The sequence below is a fragment of the Pholcus phalangioides genome, unplaced genomic scaffold (genome assembly GCF_987345545.1).
Source record: "Pholcus phalangioides strain wild (caught in Gottingen) unplaced genomic scaffold, Ppha-v1.0 ptg000010l_1, whole genome shotgun sequence".
Classification (NCBI taxonomy): Eukaryota; Metazoa; Arthropoda; class Arachnida; order Araneae; family Pholcidae; genus Pholcus; species Pholcus phalangioides.
In genome coordinates, this window is record NW_028301603.1 from 28,341,657 (window position 1) to 28,359,365 (window position 17,709).

General features: G+C 35.8%; 1 protein-coding gene across 1 annotated transcript in view; it reads left to right on the plus strand.

Annotated features, from left to right (window-relative positions):
• The first annotated feature begins 1,001 nt into the window (after positions 1-1,001).
• Positions 1,002-17,709, plus strand: part of LOC149081214 (WD repeat-containing protein 43) — a 32,245-nt gene continuing 15,537 nt past the window's right edge. The window contains exons 1-8 of the mRNA XM_089238037.1: positions 1,002-1,283; positions 3,676-3,819; positions 6,033-6,154; positions 8,675-8,792; positions 8,945-9,063; positions 13,377-13,476; positions 13,995-14,059; positions 16,756-16,924. Coding sequence (XP_089094163.1) covers positions 1,083-1,283; positions 3,676-3,819; positions 6,033-6,154; positions 8,675-8,792; positions 8,945-9,063; positions 13,377-13,476; positions 13,995-14,059; positions 16,756-16,924 — 1,038 coding nt within the window. The 5' untranslated portion in view covers positions 1,002-1,082. The remainder of the gene's footprint in view (positions 1,284-3,675; positions 3,820-6,032; positions 6,155-8,674; positions 8,793-8,944; positions 9,064-13,376; positions 13,477-13,994; positions 14,060-16,755; positions 16,925-17,709) is intronic.

Sequence of the window (17,709 nt, forward strand, 5' to 3'; positions counted from 1 at the left end):
AATCGAGGGGATCAACATTTTTTTTAGCGGTTTTGCGGTGTGGAATAGGGTTACCAACCATCCTCCTTTTTGATGTCATTTCAAGCGTCCTCCTATGTTTCGGAAAATTGGCCCTTTTGTCTTTTTCAGGTTGTTGGAATTATTTTTCTTTTTTATTGGGGAAAAAACATGTTTGTTCAAAAATTGTTGATGAAAAACATCTTTAAAACATATATATACACACATATATATATATTTCTTCTTTGATAGGGGTTTTTTCCCCCACGTATTCACCAATAGCCGTCGAAATTCCCAGAATTTTCTCTGTTTCGGTTTTTTTAGGAGTTCTGTTTTAGAGTTGGGAAAAATTATTATTGTGGCTGGTTTTACCAACCATTTTTTTGGTTGAAATAGTGGCGCTATCTATTGTGAAAATTGGGATAAGTGACATCACTGAAGGTGCGCGCTCAGGCAACACCTTCTAGAACAGCCAACATCATCTGCTGTAGAAGGTGTTGGCTCAGGCACCCTTCTTTCTCAGTTTTCGAATCTTGTAAACCGAGTTACAAATTATTATAATTTTGACCAAAAAAAAAATATCCATCGATATTTGCTATGATAGTTCTTTTTCCCCTGGAATTCATTTGAATTCACTGTAATTTGCGGCAGCGCTTCATTTTCAGCTGATTTTTCGGTGATTTCAGCAAAACTAGCAACTTTGTTTTTCTTCAGCATCTGGCAGGGATTTGCAATTTCCTGTATTTTGTTAGATAAAATATGGTCAGCTTATTCATTATAATCATTATAATGATTTCGACAATTGTATACACGGTTACAGAAGCAACCAACGACAAAGTGAATATTGAGACCTTCAGTGCCTAATAAAATATATTTCTTAAAAAATATTCTTCTGTAAAAAAAACGTGTTTGAAAAATAAAACTCTATCCGTTTCATTGAATTACAAAATATATAATTTTTATTCTTTGTCGGCGTTGGTTACACTCGCTCATGTTGGCCAACATTCCGTACTTGTCGGGTACGAAAAAGTTTTGTGCGGAATCGTGTTTGTGGTGCCGCATTTTTTTCACGTGGTAGTTAAGAAATGGCGTGTGGGAAAGCGATTTGCTCTTTTTCTCCGGATCACGCTGAATATTTCGCTTATTCCAGCCCGGACGGGTGCTTGAAAATATGGGAGACGGGCTCGAATTTGCTCAAACAGGAATACACGCCGAGCGCTCACTTAGCCTCAGCATGTTCAGCTCTCTCTTGGGCACCTCCACCATGTAAACAGGGTGCCGATGCCGTAAGTTTAAAAGTATTAATCAAACACGTTAAAACTATGAGACAACATTTGAATTACAGAGTGTTATGAATCACCGTTTTTGACAATTCAATCAGATCCTAATTCAAATATAGTACACTGTAGAATTATTAATTTATTAATTCAATAATATAATTATCTCCCCCCCCCCATGTTTGTTTGTCTCCTTGTTATTTGCTATAATTAAACAATTTGTACGTGTTTTTGAATTAATGAAGTTTGCAATTTAGTGAGGGACTTAACGCCAGTGAGTTTTTGATATTAGGATACAATGCAATGGACTCGTTTTATTATGTACATTTTATGAGGGTATATAGAGCGAGGGTGCTCAACATTTAGGAGAGTTCGTGGCACTTCATGTGTTTGAAAACATGGCGTGGGTCGCTTTGGTGATGTATCAGGATCATTTAACAGATCTGGAAATGTGTTTGGGATCACTAAACAGATCAGGGAAATGTGTTGGTAATCTCTTAACAGATCTGGAAATGCTGCAAGCTTAAGTGCTCTGAAACTGTGCCGCAGGTCTCTGAAGCAATCTGTAAACATGGCCGAGGTCATGAGTGATTTCAAATGTTCTGCAGACCACTTAATTGAAGTGAGGATGTCCTGCAGACCAATTACAGTAAAACCTCCTTAAGTCGTCACCCTGATAAGTCGTAATTTTTCTTCAGACCCTTCCAGCTCTCATAGACCACAATGTTATCAAACCCTCGTTTACTCGTCGCTGATTTTGGTTGTCATCACTATGAAAAAGTTTGAGAAAGAGGAACAGATTATTTTTGATGGCTCCCATTAAAAAAAGAGCTTGTTAACAGCATTGCAATATGCTTAAAAGTCACCATAAAATCCTATATACCCAAACGGAACAGTTTAAGTAACGAAAGTTACGCTGGGGAAGTTCATTTGCTGACAGGTTTTTGGAACGTTGGGGACTGTTCAAGCTAGATCTCATTTCTGCCTGGGCTCCATGGGAGAAACTGGACAAACCGTGAGACACCCAAGCTCTGTCGCAAGAACCAACGTAAGCACTTTGTGCCCCCCTTGCAGGGCATCTCCGGCAAAACCAAACTTTATTGATATGTCAAAGATTACATATATTGCAAGGAAATCAAAAATTATGTAAATCGAAGAATCAAATTAATCAGTTTAAAGTCAAAGTGCAACGCGGGCATGGATAATAAATAATCATAGAAAGCATGGGCTCTACTAATTTAGGGCTTCAAATTTAAATAAAATATCTTTGTTGAAAAAAATCAGACATTCTTTCACAGGTCTTCTGTTTACTTTTTCCTGCAAAGGGTGCCCCCCTCATGTCAAAAGTGTTAGAGATTACCCTGTAGTTGTATTATGAACTACTGATGAAGAATTAAAACATTAAAATATATTAAATTTGATGTACATGTAACGTTAATGTGCAATATAGAGTTCTGTTATGAAGAAAAGCTACTTATAGCTTTAGACTAACAGTTGCTCTGTTAGTCTAAATTAAAAATTACTAGTATAAATCAAAGTGTACCAGTACATTTTACCACAATCAGTAATAAGAGATCAAAAAAAGGTAAAAAATTACAATTATTCATTCTTTCACAATCTATAAATTTTATTAATATTGTTATTTTGATTCATATTTTAATATAAACGTCATATTACTTTAAATTTATACGATTTTTCATAACATCGCACATTGAAACTGATGGAACTCTGCTTAAGCCATCATAATTTTTCGATAAGTTGAGGTGACGACTTATCAAGGTTTTACTGTATATATATAATGAGAATGTTCTGCAAAACATTAAATTATCTGGCCTGTTATCAAACCATTTAAATGATCTGGGAATGTGCTGCTTACCAGTAATGATATCTTAACGCATAGGAACACCCGGGCCTCACAATAATGAGAATTGATTGCGATTTTCGTGAATTTGATAGGACCTCGGGAAAGCCACTTGGCTCGGGGGCTCCAGGATGTCCCACGTACCAGGTTTGAGGTCACAGACTTTCATTTGTTTGGAAATATATCTTGGGTCAGTAGGTGATTTGGAACAGCATCCTAGATCACTTAAAGTATCTGGGAATGTGCCCCAGGTCATGTGAGTGATCTGTAAATATGGTCCAGATCACTTGAGTGATCTTGAAATGTGCTGCAGACGGTTTAATTGAAGTGAGAACGTCATGCAGACCTCTTAAATGATCTGGGAATATGCATCGTTCACCAGAGGTCGCGGTCACATTTGACCTGCAGGCTATGGGTTCAGCGTAGGCGGTGCTCGCGACTTGAAAAAGATTTTAAGACCTCTGCTATAAGTTCACTCTACCTTTGCTCGTATAGCATGTATGTCTATTTTAATTTGTATCTTTTATTTCTCTTGTAAAGGTTTCTCCCAAAAAGAGGGCTAAGAGATCGAGGTCGTGTAACTTATTGTCCAAGATATGTGATTTGAAATTGGTTGCCATGGGCACAATCTCGGGCGACACCTTTCTGTACAGTGTCAGGAGCGGTGACCTCCACTCCAAATTGGTAAGTTGATTATTAACAGCCTAATTTGTAAGTCTCGCCACAGAGAGCAACAGACCTACAAACAGTACAAATATACAGTCACTATACATCACTCACTTCACTTCTGAGATATAGATGGCAGCACTGAAAAATCATACACAACACTAGATACTCACTCAGACTGTTAGGTACACACACTTATAATTCCAGCACAACTCGCTAGGTAGTAAATTGCCTATGGCAATAGACCTAAGTTGTGCTCGGTATTAAAAAAAAAGAAAAAAAAATTTGTTAATAGATATTGAAAGTTATTATACGTCTCGTATAGTTATGATTGTTCGGTTGATTTTCATAACTTGGATTACTGCAGTTTAGAAGTCTTTTTTTAATGATGGTATGGTAATCCGATTTTGTGATGTTTGTTACGTCATCAAAACGATCACGACGACAAATAACAAAGCACCAGGAAAAAATAGGAAACAAGCACAACTCTAACAACATGAATACATTAGGGGCCATTTGCATATTCACACACTTACACAACACGTGCCGATATCTGCTCATTTGTTAGAAATTCCACAGAGGAGGTGGATGTTGGTTAATGAGTAGTACTAGTGTGCTGATGATGGGGGAAACATAGTCAAACTTTTATCAAGATACTTGAAAATTGGCGACATCATAACTGATTTGGCATAATCAGAAGCATATTTACATGGAGGGGGCTTAAATTTAAGGGGTGGCAGTTTGAGAAATGAGTGGGTGTTAGCTGAATGGGATAAGGGTGGCAAAATTTGTATAGCCCACAGGTGGTAAAACCATAAATCTGCTTTTGCCTAGAAAATGAGAGACCAGGTTGGTGATCGAGTGAAAGAGTGACCTAGAGCAAGTGCTAACATGTGAATTACCAAAAGACTGACCTTAAGAGCATCGATCCAGATCAGTGAGCAAACCAAGGAGTGATGCATGTGCAAGTATGTGAATGACCAAAGGAATATCCTAGAGAGCAAGAGACGAGGTGTCAGTAAGTGACCTAGACTGCGTGAAAGTATGTGAATGGCCAAAAGTGACCTAGAGAGTGCTGTACCAGATCAGTGAGTGACCAAAAGAGTGATGTAGAGTGTATACTAGTATGTGAATGAGGAAAAGAGTGCCCAAGGGACCAGGATAGTAAAGTGATTAGACAGTATGATCGCATGAATGACCGAAAGAGTGACCTAGAGTCTGTGTGAGCACATGAATGATCAAAAGAGTAACTTGGAGCATGGACAAGCATGTGAATGACCAAAATGGTGACTTGCAGTGTGTGAAAGCATGTGAAAATAAAGCAATCTAGAGATTTGTGCACCAAGTTTGCTCACTGAGGTCAGTGAGCAACCAAAAGAGTGACCTAGAATGCATGAAAGCACGTGAATTACCTAAAGAGTCCTAAAGTGTGTATGAGCATGTGAATGACCAAAATAGTGATCTACAGTGTGCAAAAACATGCGAATGACTAAAAGTAACCTAGAATGCATGAAAACATGGTGACCAAAAGTGACCTGTAGAGCAATGCAGCAGTTCAGTGAGTGACCAAAGGAGTGACCTAGAGCATGTAAGTGACCAAAACAGCTTGCAAACATGTAAATGATCAAAAGAGTGAACTAGAATGTGTGACCATGTGAGTGACCAAAAGAATAATTTAGAGACACAGGATGAGTGGGCAAAAAAATTAGAGTAGAATGGAAAAAGTACACAAAATTTGTTCATCCCATAGGTAGCAAAACCATAAAACCTCCTCTGGTTCATGATATTTGTCAAGTCGCTCTATTCCTAGCAGGTTTTAAGTTACGGTCACATTTTTTGCAAAATGCGAAAGAAAATCTTAGAATGTGAAAGAAGTGGTAGTCACTTTTGCAAAAATATGTACAGGAGGTACGGAACGAGTAGACATCCAGCCATCAATCATTACATTAGCATTGCAGCATTTTGCTAAAGTTTTTCCCTCCATTTTCGCTTTTTTGCAAAATGAATTTTTTATCTAGCTTAAACCCTGATTCCTGGTGGCATTGCATCATTATCAACAGCTGCGGGAAGCTCTACAATAATGTATAGCTGCTGACTCGCCTGAAAGGAGGGAGCCTCCTGAATATCCTGGACTCGCTTATGAAAAGTTCTGGAATTGTTGTATTGTTATTATATAAGAAACGCAAAGTTGTAATCCTGGTACTGTATGATATTCTGTGCATTTTTAACAGAGTGATGGACACACTGATACTGTGAATGGAATTTCATGGCTCGTGGAAGAAGATGCTGTTTTCACATGCTCTAGTGATCAGCACATTATTCGTTGGAGTATTTCTGAAGGAATCATCAATAGGTAAAATAGTCTTAAGTGTTTTTTTTTCTTCCCATAACTGCTACGGAATTTAATATTTATGATAAACAGATTGAACCCATTATGATACCAGTATCATTTCCAGATAAGCTATAGTTAGTCAGTGAAAACTAGGAAATTTTCAGTGAGCAGTTTTTTTTGTGATCTTGATTTCTGATTGCTTACACGTATCAGGGGTCTTTCTGGACAAAAGTTGGGGTCTGTTTTCTGGACCTTTAAAAAAATAAAAGTCGCAGAAACCAAAAATTTAACATTTGTTTTCTTTGTGCAAAATTAACTCTGTTGTTTCACTGTCTACAAAATTACTTGCTTTCACAAAATCACTGTTTCCGCCAAAACAGGACCCTAAAGAAAAAGTCTGAACACAGATCAAAAAATGGGGAAAAATTGTGAAAAAACTACATAAACTAATGGAAAATGCTTTCCGCCCCCCCCCCCCCCCCCGCGTTTATGCTGTTTTCCCTATTTCTCTTTCTTTTTTCTTTTTTTTTTTTAAGTTCAAATATGTCAGTGAATAGTGTATTTAGAAAGGAGGTATTTTTTTGTTGGCCTCAGAAAAGACTGCAATTACTTTCCAATTGCATAGCTGCCAAGTCTTCTGCATTTTCTGGGAGGCTCCCAAATTTCTACTCATCTCCCGGACTCCAGAAAAATTCCTTCATCTCCTGAATTTTGCCCATGATTGTAAAAAAATCCCTATATTTAGGGGAAAAACAATTATTCCCCAAGAATTTACCCGAAGAAACAACTGCTACTTCATAAATGTTGTGTAAATTGTTGTCATTTCATCAAATCAAAATATTTCATTTTTGGAGAGAAATCACAAAATTCGCCAATCAGCAAGCATCAATCTGGTCTTTCGAAATTCAAATTGGCACGATCACATGTATCTGTTTTATCCATGTGTCCCGCGAAGACTTTTTGGTTTGATAGATTTGATTTTTGAGTATTAATTTAACACAAGGACTTTAACCTACTAGTTGACCATGATTAGCGATGGCTTGCGCAGTGTCATAATGGTTTTTGCAATGAGAAATATCCCTAAAATTTCCCTTTTATTAATGAAAAATCCCTAAAATGTTTGAAAGATCCCTTTTACATTTTTTTTTGTACAGAATTTAGATCCGCGTGAAAACCTCCTGAATTATCATTCTCTAAAGTTGGCAACTTTGTAATTGGGTGTTTGTATAAGAAGTTAATTTTTTTTATTTTAAAACTGTACATCACTTTGCAACATGAATGGCATATCTGAGTATACATGGTAGTGGGGCTATTCAAGTATTGTGTCAACATCGATGGGGAAGGGGGTTCGGATTTGCTAACTTTTGTTGACAAGGGAAGAGGAGGGTTTGACTAATGCTTACGTTATCAACCAACCTTTGTAAAAATATGAGATATTCTTAATGAAATCTTTACTGGGGGTGCAAAAAACTTTTCCCTAATTTGTGGGCACCTGAACTAGCATTCTCCTATTGATAAGTCCTCAAAATACCTTCTCTAGTTGAACTCTGAGACCTCAACAGATGCCCCCCATGTCCTGTCTCACTTATAGAAGGGGATCGTCTAAACAGTTTTATGTCCACTCAGTGCGTCACATGCGTTGTCCTGGGTGATTTGTTCGACTCCTGTACATAAGTGAATACATGCTCTTAAGGGGGGGGGGATTGTCTACTTTAACCCTGCCTCCCTTATATATTCTTGAAGGGCAGTCAGAATCAGAGGATGCATAGGATCAGGGGAAGGGTGACAAAAGGCTCAAGGAGTGGGTCGCAATGAATTTCTTAAAGATAAATTTTGAGTTCTTAGTCCTCAAACAGCATTAAAATTTGCAGAAGTTAATTATAATAACATATAAAAGTATTTTCTTCCAATGTTTTATTTATTTTTAAAATATTTTTGGCATCAGACATAAATTTTGAACATCTGGGAGGGGGGCATAGGGGCTTGTGCTCCCCCCCCCCCCCTTTACATGCATCTCTGATCCCAATATGCATTACATTAGAGGGGGGGGGCAGAGATGACAAAATTTTGCTGACTGGTAGTGTTAGAGTTTTGCTTACACGTGAAGGGGGGGGGTGTCAAAAAAGGCTGGAAATCTTCTGGCATAACACTTGAATAGCCCCATTTGGATACTTTTTCAAATTGAAAGTATGCTTCTAAAATCAACGGATCCCTAGTAATTCACAGTTCCAGGAGTTAGCTATTCATCCTGTATATATATAGATTAATCAAAAGCTCATAAACTATTTTATCTGGTCTTCCCCTTGGCAATGGTGATGTAATTGAGTGATTGTTTCTATTGATGAAACTAGCAAATCTGGCTGCGATAAATTTATTTCCGGTTTCATGCAAACAAAACTAATGTAAAAGAAACGATAGTCTGCAATGGAAGTGTATCTTAGGTTTTGTTTCGAAATTAGCATTTTTTCTAATTGTGCAGTTATTTTTCACACAATGCAATAACAATTATTATTGACGGCTTTTATGTTTTTGTTTTCATAGCAAATGGAAAGCTGGTCAGCAACCCATATATTGCATTTGTGTTATGGATAGCAACAACCTGCTTTCTGCCAGCTGCTCAATAACTTGGTGGGACATCAAATCTCAAAGTCCACTGAAGGTAATTACATGAAATCATTTTCTTTGAATTTTTTATTTAACTGTTTGAAAATTTACTGTTTCGAATATTAATTTAAAAAATCTTATGTCAAAGTTTTCGATATTGATATTATTTTTTTGTTCTCCACATATTTAATATTATTTCGGTTGCAGTCATTCATTGGACATGCCACAGAAGTTACTTGTATGCTGCCGGTCATGCTATCAGAAAATTCAGCTAATTATCAGTACTTTTTGTCTTCTGCTGTCAATGACAGAGTCATCAATGTTTGGTATAGTATTTTTTCTACTTCATATTTATAAGTATTAATATTATAGAATTATCATATTCATCATGACGAATGCCAGTATTACAAAAAGTTCCATCACAAGAAAAATAATTAACATTCCCCTTCTTGGTTACCATAAAGTTAAAACGCATTAAAAATCTTGTTACATTAGACACCGCTTATTAGAATCATGGATAATGTTATCATTCGGGTGTTATCACTTTTGCAATCACAACATGGGTAGAAAAATTCTTTCATAGTTATCAGGACTTTGGATGCTATCTTTTTTTTGTTGAAAGTTTTTTTTTTTTTTTGCTCTTTCTGAAGCTAAGGTTTAACCAAACTTCCCCCCCCCCCCGTAAGTTACCATTATCAGGCTGCAAGACTATATGTAGGAGGCCAGTACGGGTTCTCTTCCCCCCCCCTTGTTGACAAACGTTTCCGTACTTGATGACGTAATCAGTCAATCACATTCCGTAGCATTTGCTGCGTTCCATGTAGGCGTGGACTTGCTTTTTCAACTACCTTTTTATAGTGAAGGCAAATATATGACAAAAAAGTGTTTTCCCTTTAGTTCTTGATCGATTTCTTTCAGTTGACCAGATTCAAAATTTTTTTTCCAAGAGACTTTCAAGGGATCTATGAAACATACTTTACATTAAAAAGCATCATAATTAATCACAGTTCCATTGAAATGCCTCACAGTGGTTGAATAACGAAAATGCAGGAACAGTTTGCAACCAATTATGTGCAAAAGAAAAACAGAGTTGTCTCATTTCACCAATTACTAGTTTACCAATGTCCCGTTCAGCCAAACAGGACGTACGTCATCATACTTTCAAACTGGACTTTTTTTGGATATAGTTATTATTCGGTTCTTGTTATCAGAAACCCTGAGTCTCAATGTGATCAGGTTAAGCAGCATGCACCGTATATCGAAGCAATTGGTTGTAAGAAATTTTGTTACATTAAAAAGATAAATAGCAGCAGTTCTAAAGAGTTTTTTGTCTTTGGATTGAATATAATGCAGAAAATTATCACAAATCTTTGGGCGCATGCTCAACCATCTTCTAAAATTTCATAGAGAGCAAAATGAAGGGAAATCACACCATATGGGAGATAAGGTAAAAAAAAAAATTCTACTTCGAGCGACATCACATTTGAAGCTTTCATGCCAATGACTAACAATGTATGGCTTAACAGGTGGTGGGGGAGGGGTTGAGATTTTATGAATTTGAGATGATGGGCAGATTGACAAAAATACTACTACCAACTACAACCCAGGTCTATCATTTGGGCAATTTACTTCCTGTTATCCTGAGGGGGTGAGTTAAGGCAGGAACTTTGAGGACAACGTTTGCCTCCTGGTCCACCATAAGAGTAGCCCGAAACAAATGCCCCAACCCATATCTTCAAGGCAGCCACCAGGGGACTGACTGCTGCTACCCACGGATCCAGAGAGCGAGCTTGCTTCCCTCACATCCCATGCAGCGCCCGTCGCCATACACCATCACACCCTGGACCCATCCAAGGCCAGAGAGCAAAGCAGAGTCACGTTCATCCTTCCAACATGCACATCCTTTATCCCCCGATCTTGAGTAAACCTGGAAATGAAACCAGATGGTGCAGGTCATTTGACTGGTAAACATTGTTGTGGACAGAAGTGCCCCATTTGGTGTGATGCTATAACTTGTCAATTTGTCTGCTGCCCAACAATTGGCCCACTATTTGTGACTTCGTTTAAAAAAGTATATCTGTTTCACAAGCTGCTCTGTTTGTGCAACGTGGCTCACTGGGCACTGCCACGCAACTTTTGCTCTCGAACATGTAGAGTCCATAATAACACACAAAAATACTGATGAATACGAACAAAGCAAAGAATATAAAGTTCATATTATATTACCGCGGGTCTTGACGAATCCTGTGGTGACTCTAAAATTGGTATTGGTACCTTAAATTTTTTATGAGTAAATACTGCTTTCAAGAAGGAAATACATTTTTCTCCCCAAAATATTCTGTTGGTGCCTTGACTTTTTTAAATTTGCTGAGCCCTGGTTATTGTAAATATGATGTAACCTGTGATTGTGTATAGTCACCTGGTTATTATAATCACTAAATATTTCAGTAAGTTTGATAAATTTTGTTTGTGTGTTGTGTGAATTTATCTCATTTACCAGTACTTGCTAATACGACCTGGGGATTATAAACAATATATTAAATTATACTGAAGTGATAATTCTGTGATTTGTATGTATCCATCAAGCTCACCAATTTCATTGGGAATCATCATAATCACCTATAAAAGTGTTAAACGTAGTGGGATTTATCAAACTTACCCAGAAGATTCGTGATTATACATTACCAGGGTTCGCACGGGTCAGGGAAAACCTTGGAAAGGTCAGGGAAAATTTTTTTACTAAAAAAGGGTCAGAAATCAGGGAAAATGACCCATTTTTGTTTTAAAACCTGGAAATTTTACAAAACGACCTGGAAAATCGTCACGATTGTCATTTGATCGGGAAAAAAATATTGATAAAAAAAAATACTACTAAAGAGAAAAAAAAATTCCCACCGGGATAAAAAACAGGGAATTCCGATAACATCATAAATATTGATAATCCGTAAAATTTCGCAAAAAACTACAGATGCTGCTGAGGAGGAACGAGGATTTCGCAAGTCGGCTTGGAAAGGTGTATTGTTATAACCTTATCGTAACTCTTTCTAGTGTTTCCAGAAACATCATAACTGTGCATTGTAGAAAGCCATGGGCACACAGCTCAGTTGCAATAGTTTCGTAAGTTAACTTCAGTTAACAACGATGGATGAGCATGTGTATATTTGGATTTTCCAAATGGGTATTTTTATTCGAAAACAGTTGTAAGAAAACTTGTGTGGGCGGATAAAAACTTGAATTGTCAATAGACTGATTGGATTGAAGCAGTCAAAAATGACCAGTATAAATCGTGGTTTCAGCTTTGTGGCAAAACATGAGCAGATAAGTTATCCAGAACCATGCCAAGCATGTGAAATCAGTGGAGTTCAGTTAACGACCCACAATTGCTAAACTTCTCGGTTCTAGCACTTACGTAACTGCAAACCAACTGTAAAGACTTTTGATGCAGTGAAACCAACTACATCTTTGACTAATTATGTCACGAAGGAAACAACTGTAAAGGCTTAAATCTTGTGGGCATTGAAATTGCAGAAAAGAAAAATCTTTCATTTCTTAATTGTGTTCCATTTTTCTTCTCCATCAGGCGTATTTGAAAAGCATAAATGCATGTAAAAAAATCTATGATTATGATGTCATTATGATATTGTAATTACAATTATTAATTTTATAATTAATTTTTTGAAAATTTAACTGGAAAACCTGGAAAAGTCTGGGAAATTTTTTTATGAAAATGAGTATGAACCCTGATTACTGATATATTACATTTGTTGTAATCATAATATATAATTATTATAACAGCTTTAAAAAAACATTGCATTTTTAGGAAATACTTTATTTATCAAAAATATGTATTTGATATTTACTGCATTGAATTATTTTGTGAAAAAAAAAATGTCACTAATTACCTACAGTGAATTGTAATTAGATATCATCCTCCTCGTGCCAAAAGCTTGAATGTGCTAATTTCCAGAACGTGGAAAATGACGTTTGAATGTTTACTCTACCCATGTTACTGCACGAGTGTCATTTCTCCCAAAATGCTTTGTAACATGTATTTCAATAGCGTTTCTGACAAAACTTAGATAGAAATAAGGGATTGAACCAGCTGATAAACCCAACAAATTAAAATTTGCACATTCATGCTTCATGAGGCAAACGATATAATAAATATGTCAGTCTTGTTTTTATTGATTTATGTTGTTTTAAATTTTTTAGTAACTAATTAAAAATGATGGTGGGAAGCATGATGAAAACAATTAAAAAAACAATTACCAGGGGGTCTGTCCAGACTTTTTTTTTTGTAGAGTCCTGTTTTTTTTTGGAAAGTTTCCTTAATTTTGTGAAAATAGTCATGAAGAGGGTGTTTTTCAGGTCCGAAAAACGGACTCAAATTTTGGCTAGACAGACTCCCAGCTTACATTCTTCTAGACTTTATACTACCCAATTGCATTTCCTCTTATTTTTTAAAACCAATTTTGATCATAATTGTTAATTATAAGTGAAAAAATGTTGATAAAAAAATATGAAATACTTCAGGTTAAGGAATTTAGGAATTTTTATTGAGATTTTTTTATATATTTTGATTTATTCAGTGTTTCTTTGTATTGTTTATTTTTTTCTTTGATACTCCATTGTGATACAGGATGTTGAATGATAATAGTGACGGTAGCTCTGTTGCATCATTTGCTTTATCTGATGAGCCAGTTTCAGTTGATGTTTCAGAAAACAGCATTAAATCTGAGGTGAGTTAATCTTTGTACGGTGGTACATTAAATTAAAAGATTGATTTTCTTCCTAAAAGGTATACTGGTGTCATGAAAATCTTGAATCAAATTTTCCTCTGCACGAAATAATGATTGAATTCATTTGTTCCTAAAATACTAATACTTGTGGGAAGATTTTTTTTTGTTTATATATATATATGCGTATATATATATATATATATATATAATCTTTTGCATTTCATGTTTGTTAGTTGAATATGTGTTACCAATGTACATGAAATACATATGCATGCATGTATTAAATATATATTTTATGAGAAAAACCATCTGTTACCCATGGCTTTGCTGGCTTGGATTTGGTATGTGATGAGGCGGTCAGTGAGGATGTTGTTTTATATGTATAGATTTAAAGGTAGTTGAAAAATGTCAATTCATTGCAAACTTTGCTAAAAATTTTGTTTTTTGTAAATGCTAGTTTGAAATTTATCAGCATTTTGAAAATTCACTACAATATTTAAAAAAAATTTTTTTTTCAGCCAATCATCATGTCCGCTGTAACTAAATCTGGCCTGCTTCATGTTTATGAACATCAATTAAATGGGTATGTTTCTTTTGAATTCTGGATGATTTAAGTAAATGTTCATTCAGTTCTCTCTGCGTAAAATAGAAGGGCACAAGTTTTACTGGCATTTTGTTTTCTTGAATCTGGAGGAGAGTCATTTCACCCAATTTCCTTCAGAGTTGCACCACCTATTACAGCTGAATTTCTATTGTTTCACTTATACTGAGTGATTATATTTAAAGTTCCCATTTTTTGATAGGTCTGAGTAATGTCAGTATACCCATGGGAAGTACATTATACATCGGTATACAGGTGGGGCTCTGTTGTGTCTGTTCTGGTGGATGTATTCCATTGAAACTGGTATATACTCTGTATATACCATGAGAAAAGAGAAAAAGCAATTTAAAAAATGCCACTAAGAAAAATTCAATGAAATCCCAGGTCCCGGATCGCCATGGCGATTAGAAATTCTGTATCGAAATACAAATACCTAAAATTTTCTATGTGATTTCTAAATTGAGATCCAAGTGATGTAAAATTTTCTAATTTCAATATAGTAGTGTCTTCCTGCATGAGAAGGGACCATGAAATACCAGAAAAGTAGGTTGGGTGGGGCACTATTATTCAAGACAGTTTTTCTTGAGAAGAAACCCCCACTTGGTATATTCTAAGGAATTTGGCAATCACACACCTGAATTTTTTTTTGATTTGTCAAATCCTGCCATAAACTACATTGAACTTATTATAACGATAAATCCCTCTATAACAATATTTTTCAAGTTTTGTTTAAAAAATATTTATACTCTAATGTTAAACTTACAATAACCTCGATATAACCCTCTAGAACGATATTTTTCCCTTGGTCTGCAGAGTATCATTATATTAAGGTTTCACTGTATATATCAGTGTTCTTCAACCCTTTTTCACTTGTGGACCAGTTACTATAGTTGAAAAATCTTGCAGACCGTCACAATTGGAAAAAACAGCATGAGGATCTATAAAAAATTAATAGGAGAGGTAATTTGTGGATTGCAAAAAATAATTTTAACGTATAAAATATATCGTAGCTGCTAAGTCTCCCAGATTTCTACTCTATCTCCCGGACTCCCGAAAAATTTCCAGAATTTCACCTGTGATTGTGAAAAATCCCTACATTTAGGGGAAAAATTATTCCCCAAGAATTTACCTTAAAAAAACTGCTTCATAAGCGTTGTGTAAATTGTCACATTTTGTCGAATCACAAAAAAATATTTCATTTTTTGGGGAAAACACAAAATTTTTTTATCAGCAAATCTCAATCCGGCTCTTTCGAAATCCAAAATTGGCACGATTGTGTGTATCTGCTTTATGCATGTCCTGTTTCAGGACTGACAGATTTTTTGGTTTGTGAGATTTGATTTTTGAGATTTGATTTTTGAGAAGTAATTTAACCTAAGGACTTCAATCACCACCTCCTAGAGATAGAAGACCTCCACATGGGTTGCCAAGTTCATCTGTAACGCCATTAAGACTGCCTAGCAAATTTTGCCGCATTTTGAACCACAGCATCCTATTTTGTTTCTTCTTATTTTAGCATAGTATCTTCCTGGCTGGCTCACAAATACCACGTGGTGGTTGGATATGGGGCATAAAAATCACCAATTTTGAGCCCAATCATTTCTTTTCCGCACAACAATGTTGATACCAGCACAAGCAGGTTGTTTTTTCCTGAATATATTCTGAGGGAAAATGGATTACTTGCTGATGTCACGAGCAGTGTGCTGAGGCCTTCTATCTCTAGGAGGTGTTGCTTTAACCTACTGTGATTAGCAATGGCGTGTGCGGTGTCATAATTTTTGCAACAGGAAAATATTCCTAAAATTTCCCTTCTACTAATGAAAAATCCCTAAAATGGTTTAAAAGATCCCTTTTACGTTTCACAGAATTTGGATCCCTGCGAAAATCTCCCGAATTCTCGTTCTCTAAAGTTGGCAGCTACGATATATAAACAGAAAAAATTATTCAAACACTGGAAAAAAAGAAACTATTTTTGGACCAGAAAAAATTACAAAAGAAATAATTTTCAGACCTGCTAAAGATAAAAGAAATAATTTGGGGAACGATCAAAAAGTACATGTATAAAAAAAATAGTTTGAGGACTGGCAAAAAATGAATAAATGAGATGAATAGTTTGCAAACTGACAAAAGGTACATAAATAGGAGAAATAGTTGAAAGAGACACCACACACAGCAAAAAATAAATAAGTAGGGAGTGGGGAAGAATGATTTGCAGATCGGCAAAAAAATAAATAGAAAAGAGTTGGGACTTTAAAAAGTACATAAATAAGCGAAATGATTTGCAGATCTGCTTATGACTAAGACAAATAAAAATCAATTTATAGACTTAATTTATTTATTAAATCTAAAATTTTGCAGTGGCTATTTGAATTGGGTGAAATGTTTTGCAGGCTGGTACCTGTCCTTTTGGACAAGCGGTTGAAGAACGCTGCTATATATGACATCACACAACAATATTTCAACTTTTGGTTTTCGTTTGCGTTCTGTTATTTATCCAAGTTTGTATAGATTGAAAATATATATAGAGAATAAAAATTCAACTGGGTCTCTCTCAGATTTTCCAGTCAGAAAAGAAGATATCCGTTCAATTTTTTTTTTTCTTCTTGAAATTCAATTTTCACCATCTTCTGTTTAATTGACAAATATTAATCATTTGTATATTATTTGTCTTTATGTAGGAAGATAAAAAAGCCAATCAAGCCAAAATCTACTGTGCACATTGCGTCAACTGCCAGCAGCTCTGAAAAATCGCAGCCTATTCCAATATTGTCGTCAAAAATTTATGGAGGTCTTGATTCGTGTCTCGTTGCTTATGCTAGCTTTCTAAAACCAGTGTTTGAAAAACTGGTAGGCAAAAACATAACTTGTTTGTTACACTGTTATTTTTGTTTTGTTCTTTTTTTAAGTTTTGTAAATTTAGAAAGAAAGAGTGGCAACTTTTTTAATGTTGAAAAACATGAGAGGATAGTTAGATTCTCGACATGTCTGTTGCATAGCCTCTTAGTCTCTGACTTTCAGTAAGACTCCCTGATTTCTACTTCATATCCCGAACTAAAGATAAATTCCTATATCTCTCACATTTTAACCATGGTGGCAAAAAATCCCTATTTTTTCTGGGGGTGGGGGGGATTATTTCCAAAAAATTTACTCAGAAAAATTCTGGTGTCTACCCCTTCAAAAGTATGTGACATGTGTGAAGTGAATTGTTGCCATTGTGCCAAATCATGGAGAAATGTTTCATCTTGGTGAGAAAAAGACAAAATTCACCGAATAGCCAGCATCAGTTCAGTGTCTTCACAGTTTGGTGGCAGTGTTTTACACCTGCAGGTCAGGGTTCAAGCTGGATAAAAAAATTCCTTTAGCAAAAAAAAAAAGCTTTTGCAAAATGCTTAAATGCTAATGACTGATGGATGTCTACTTGTTTCATACCTCCTGTACGTATTTTTGAGAAAGTGGCTACTATCGCATTCTAAGATTTTCTTTCGTATTTTCCAAAAAATGCAACCGTAGAACTTCAACCCTGCTGCCGGTGTTTAGCTTTATGCAAGAAAAATTTTGCTTTGGTGAATTAAATCTGTGGGTGCACCAACTTGTTCTACAAAATATTGTGAGAACACACATTACCCCAGGCT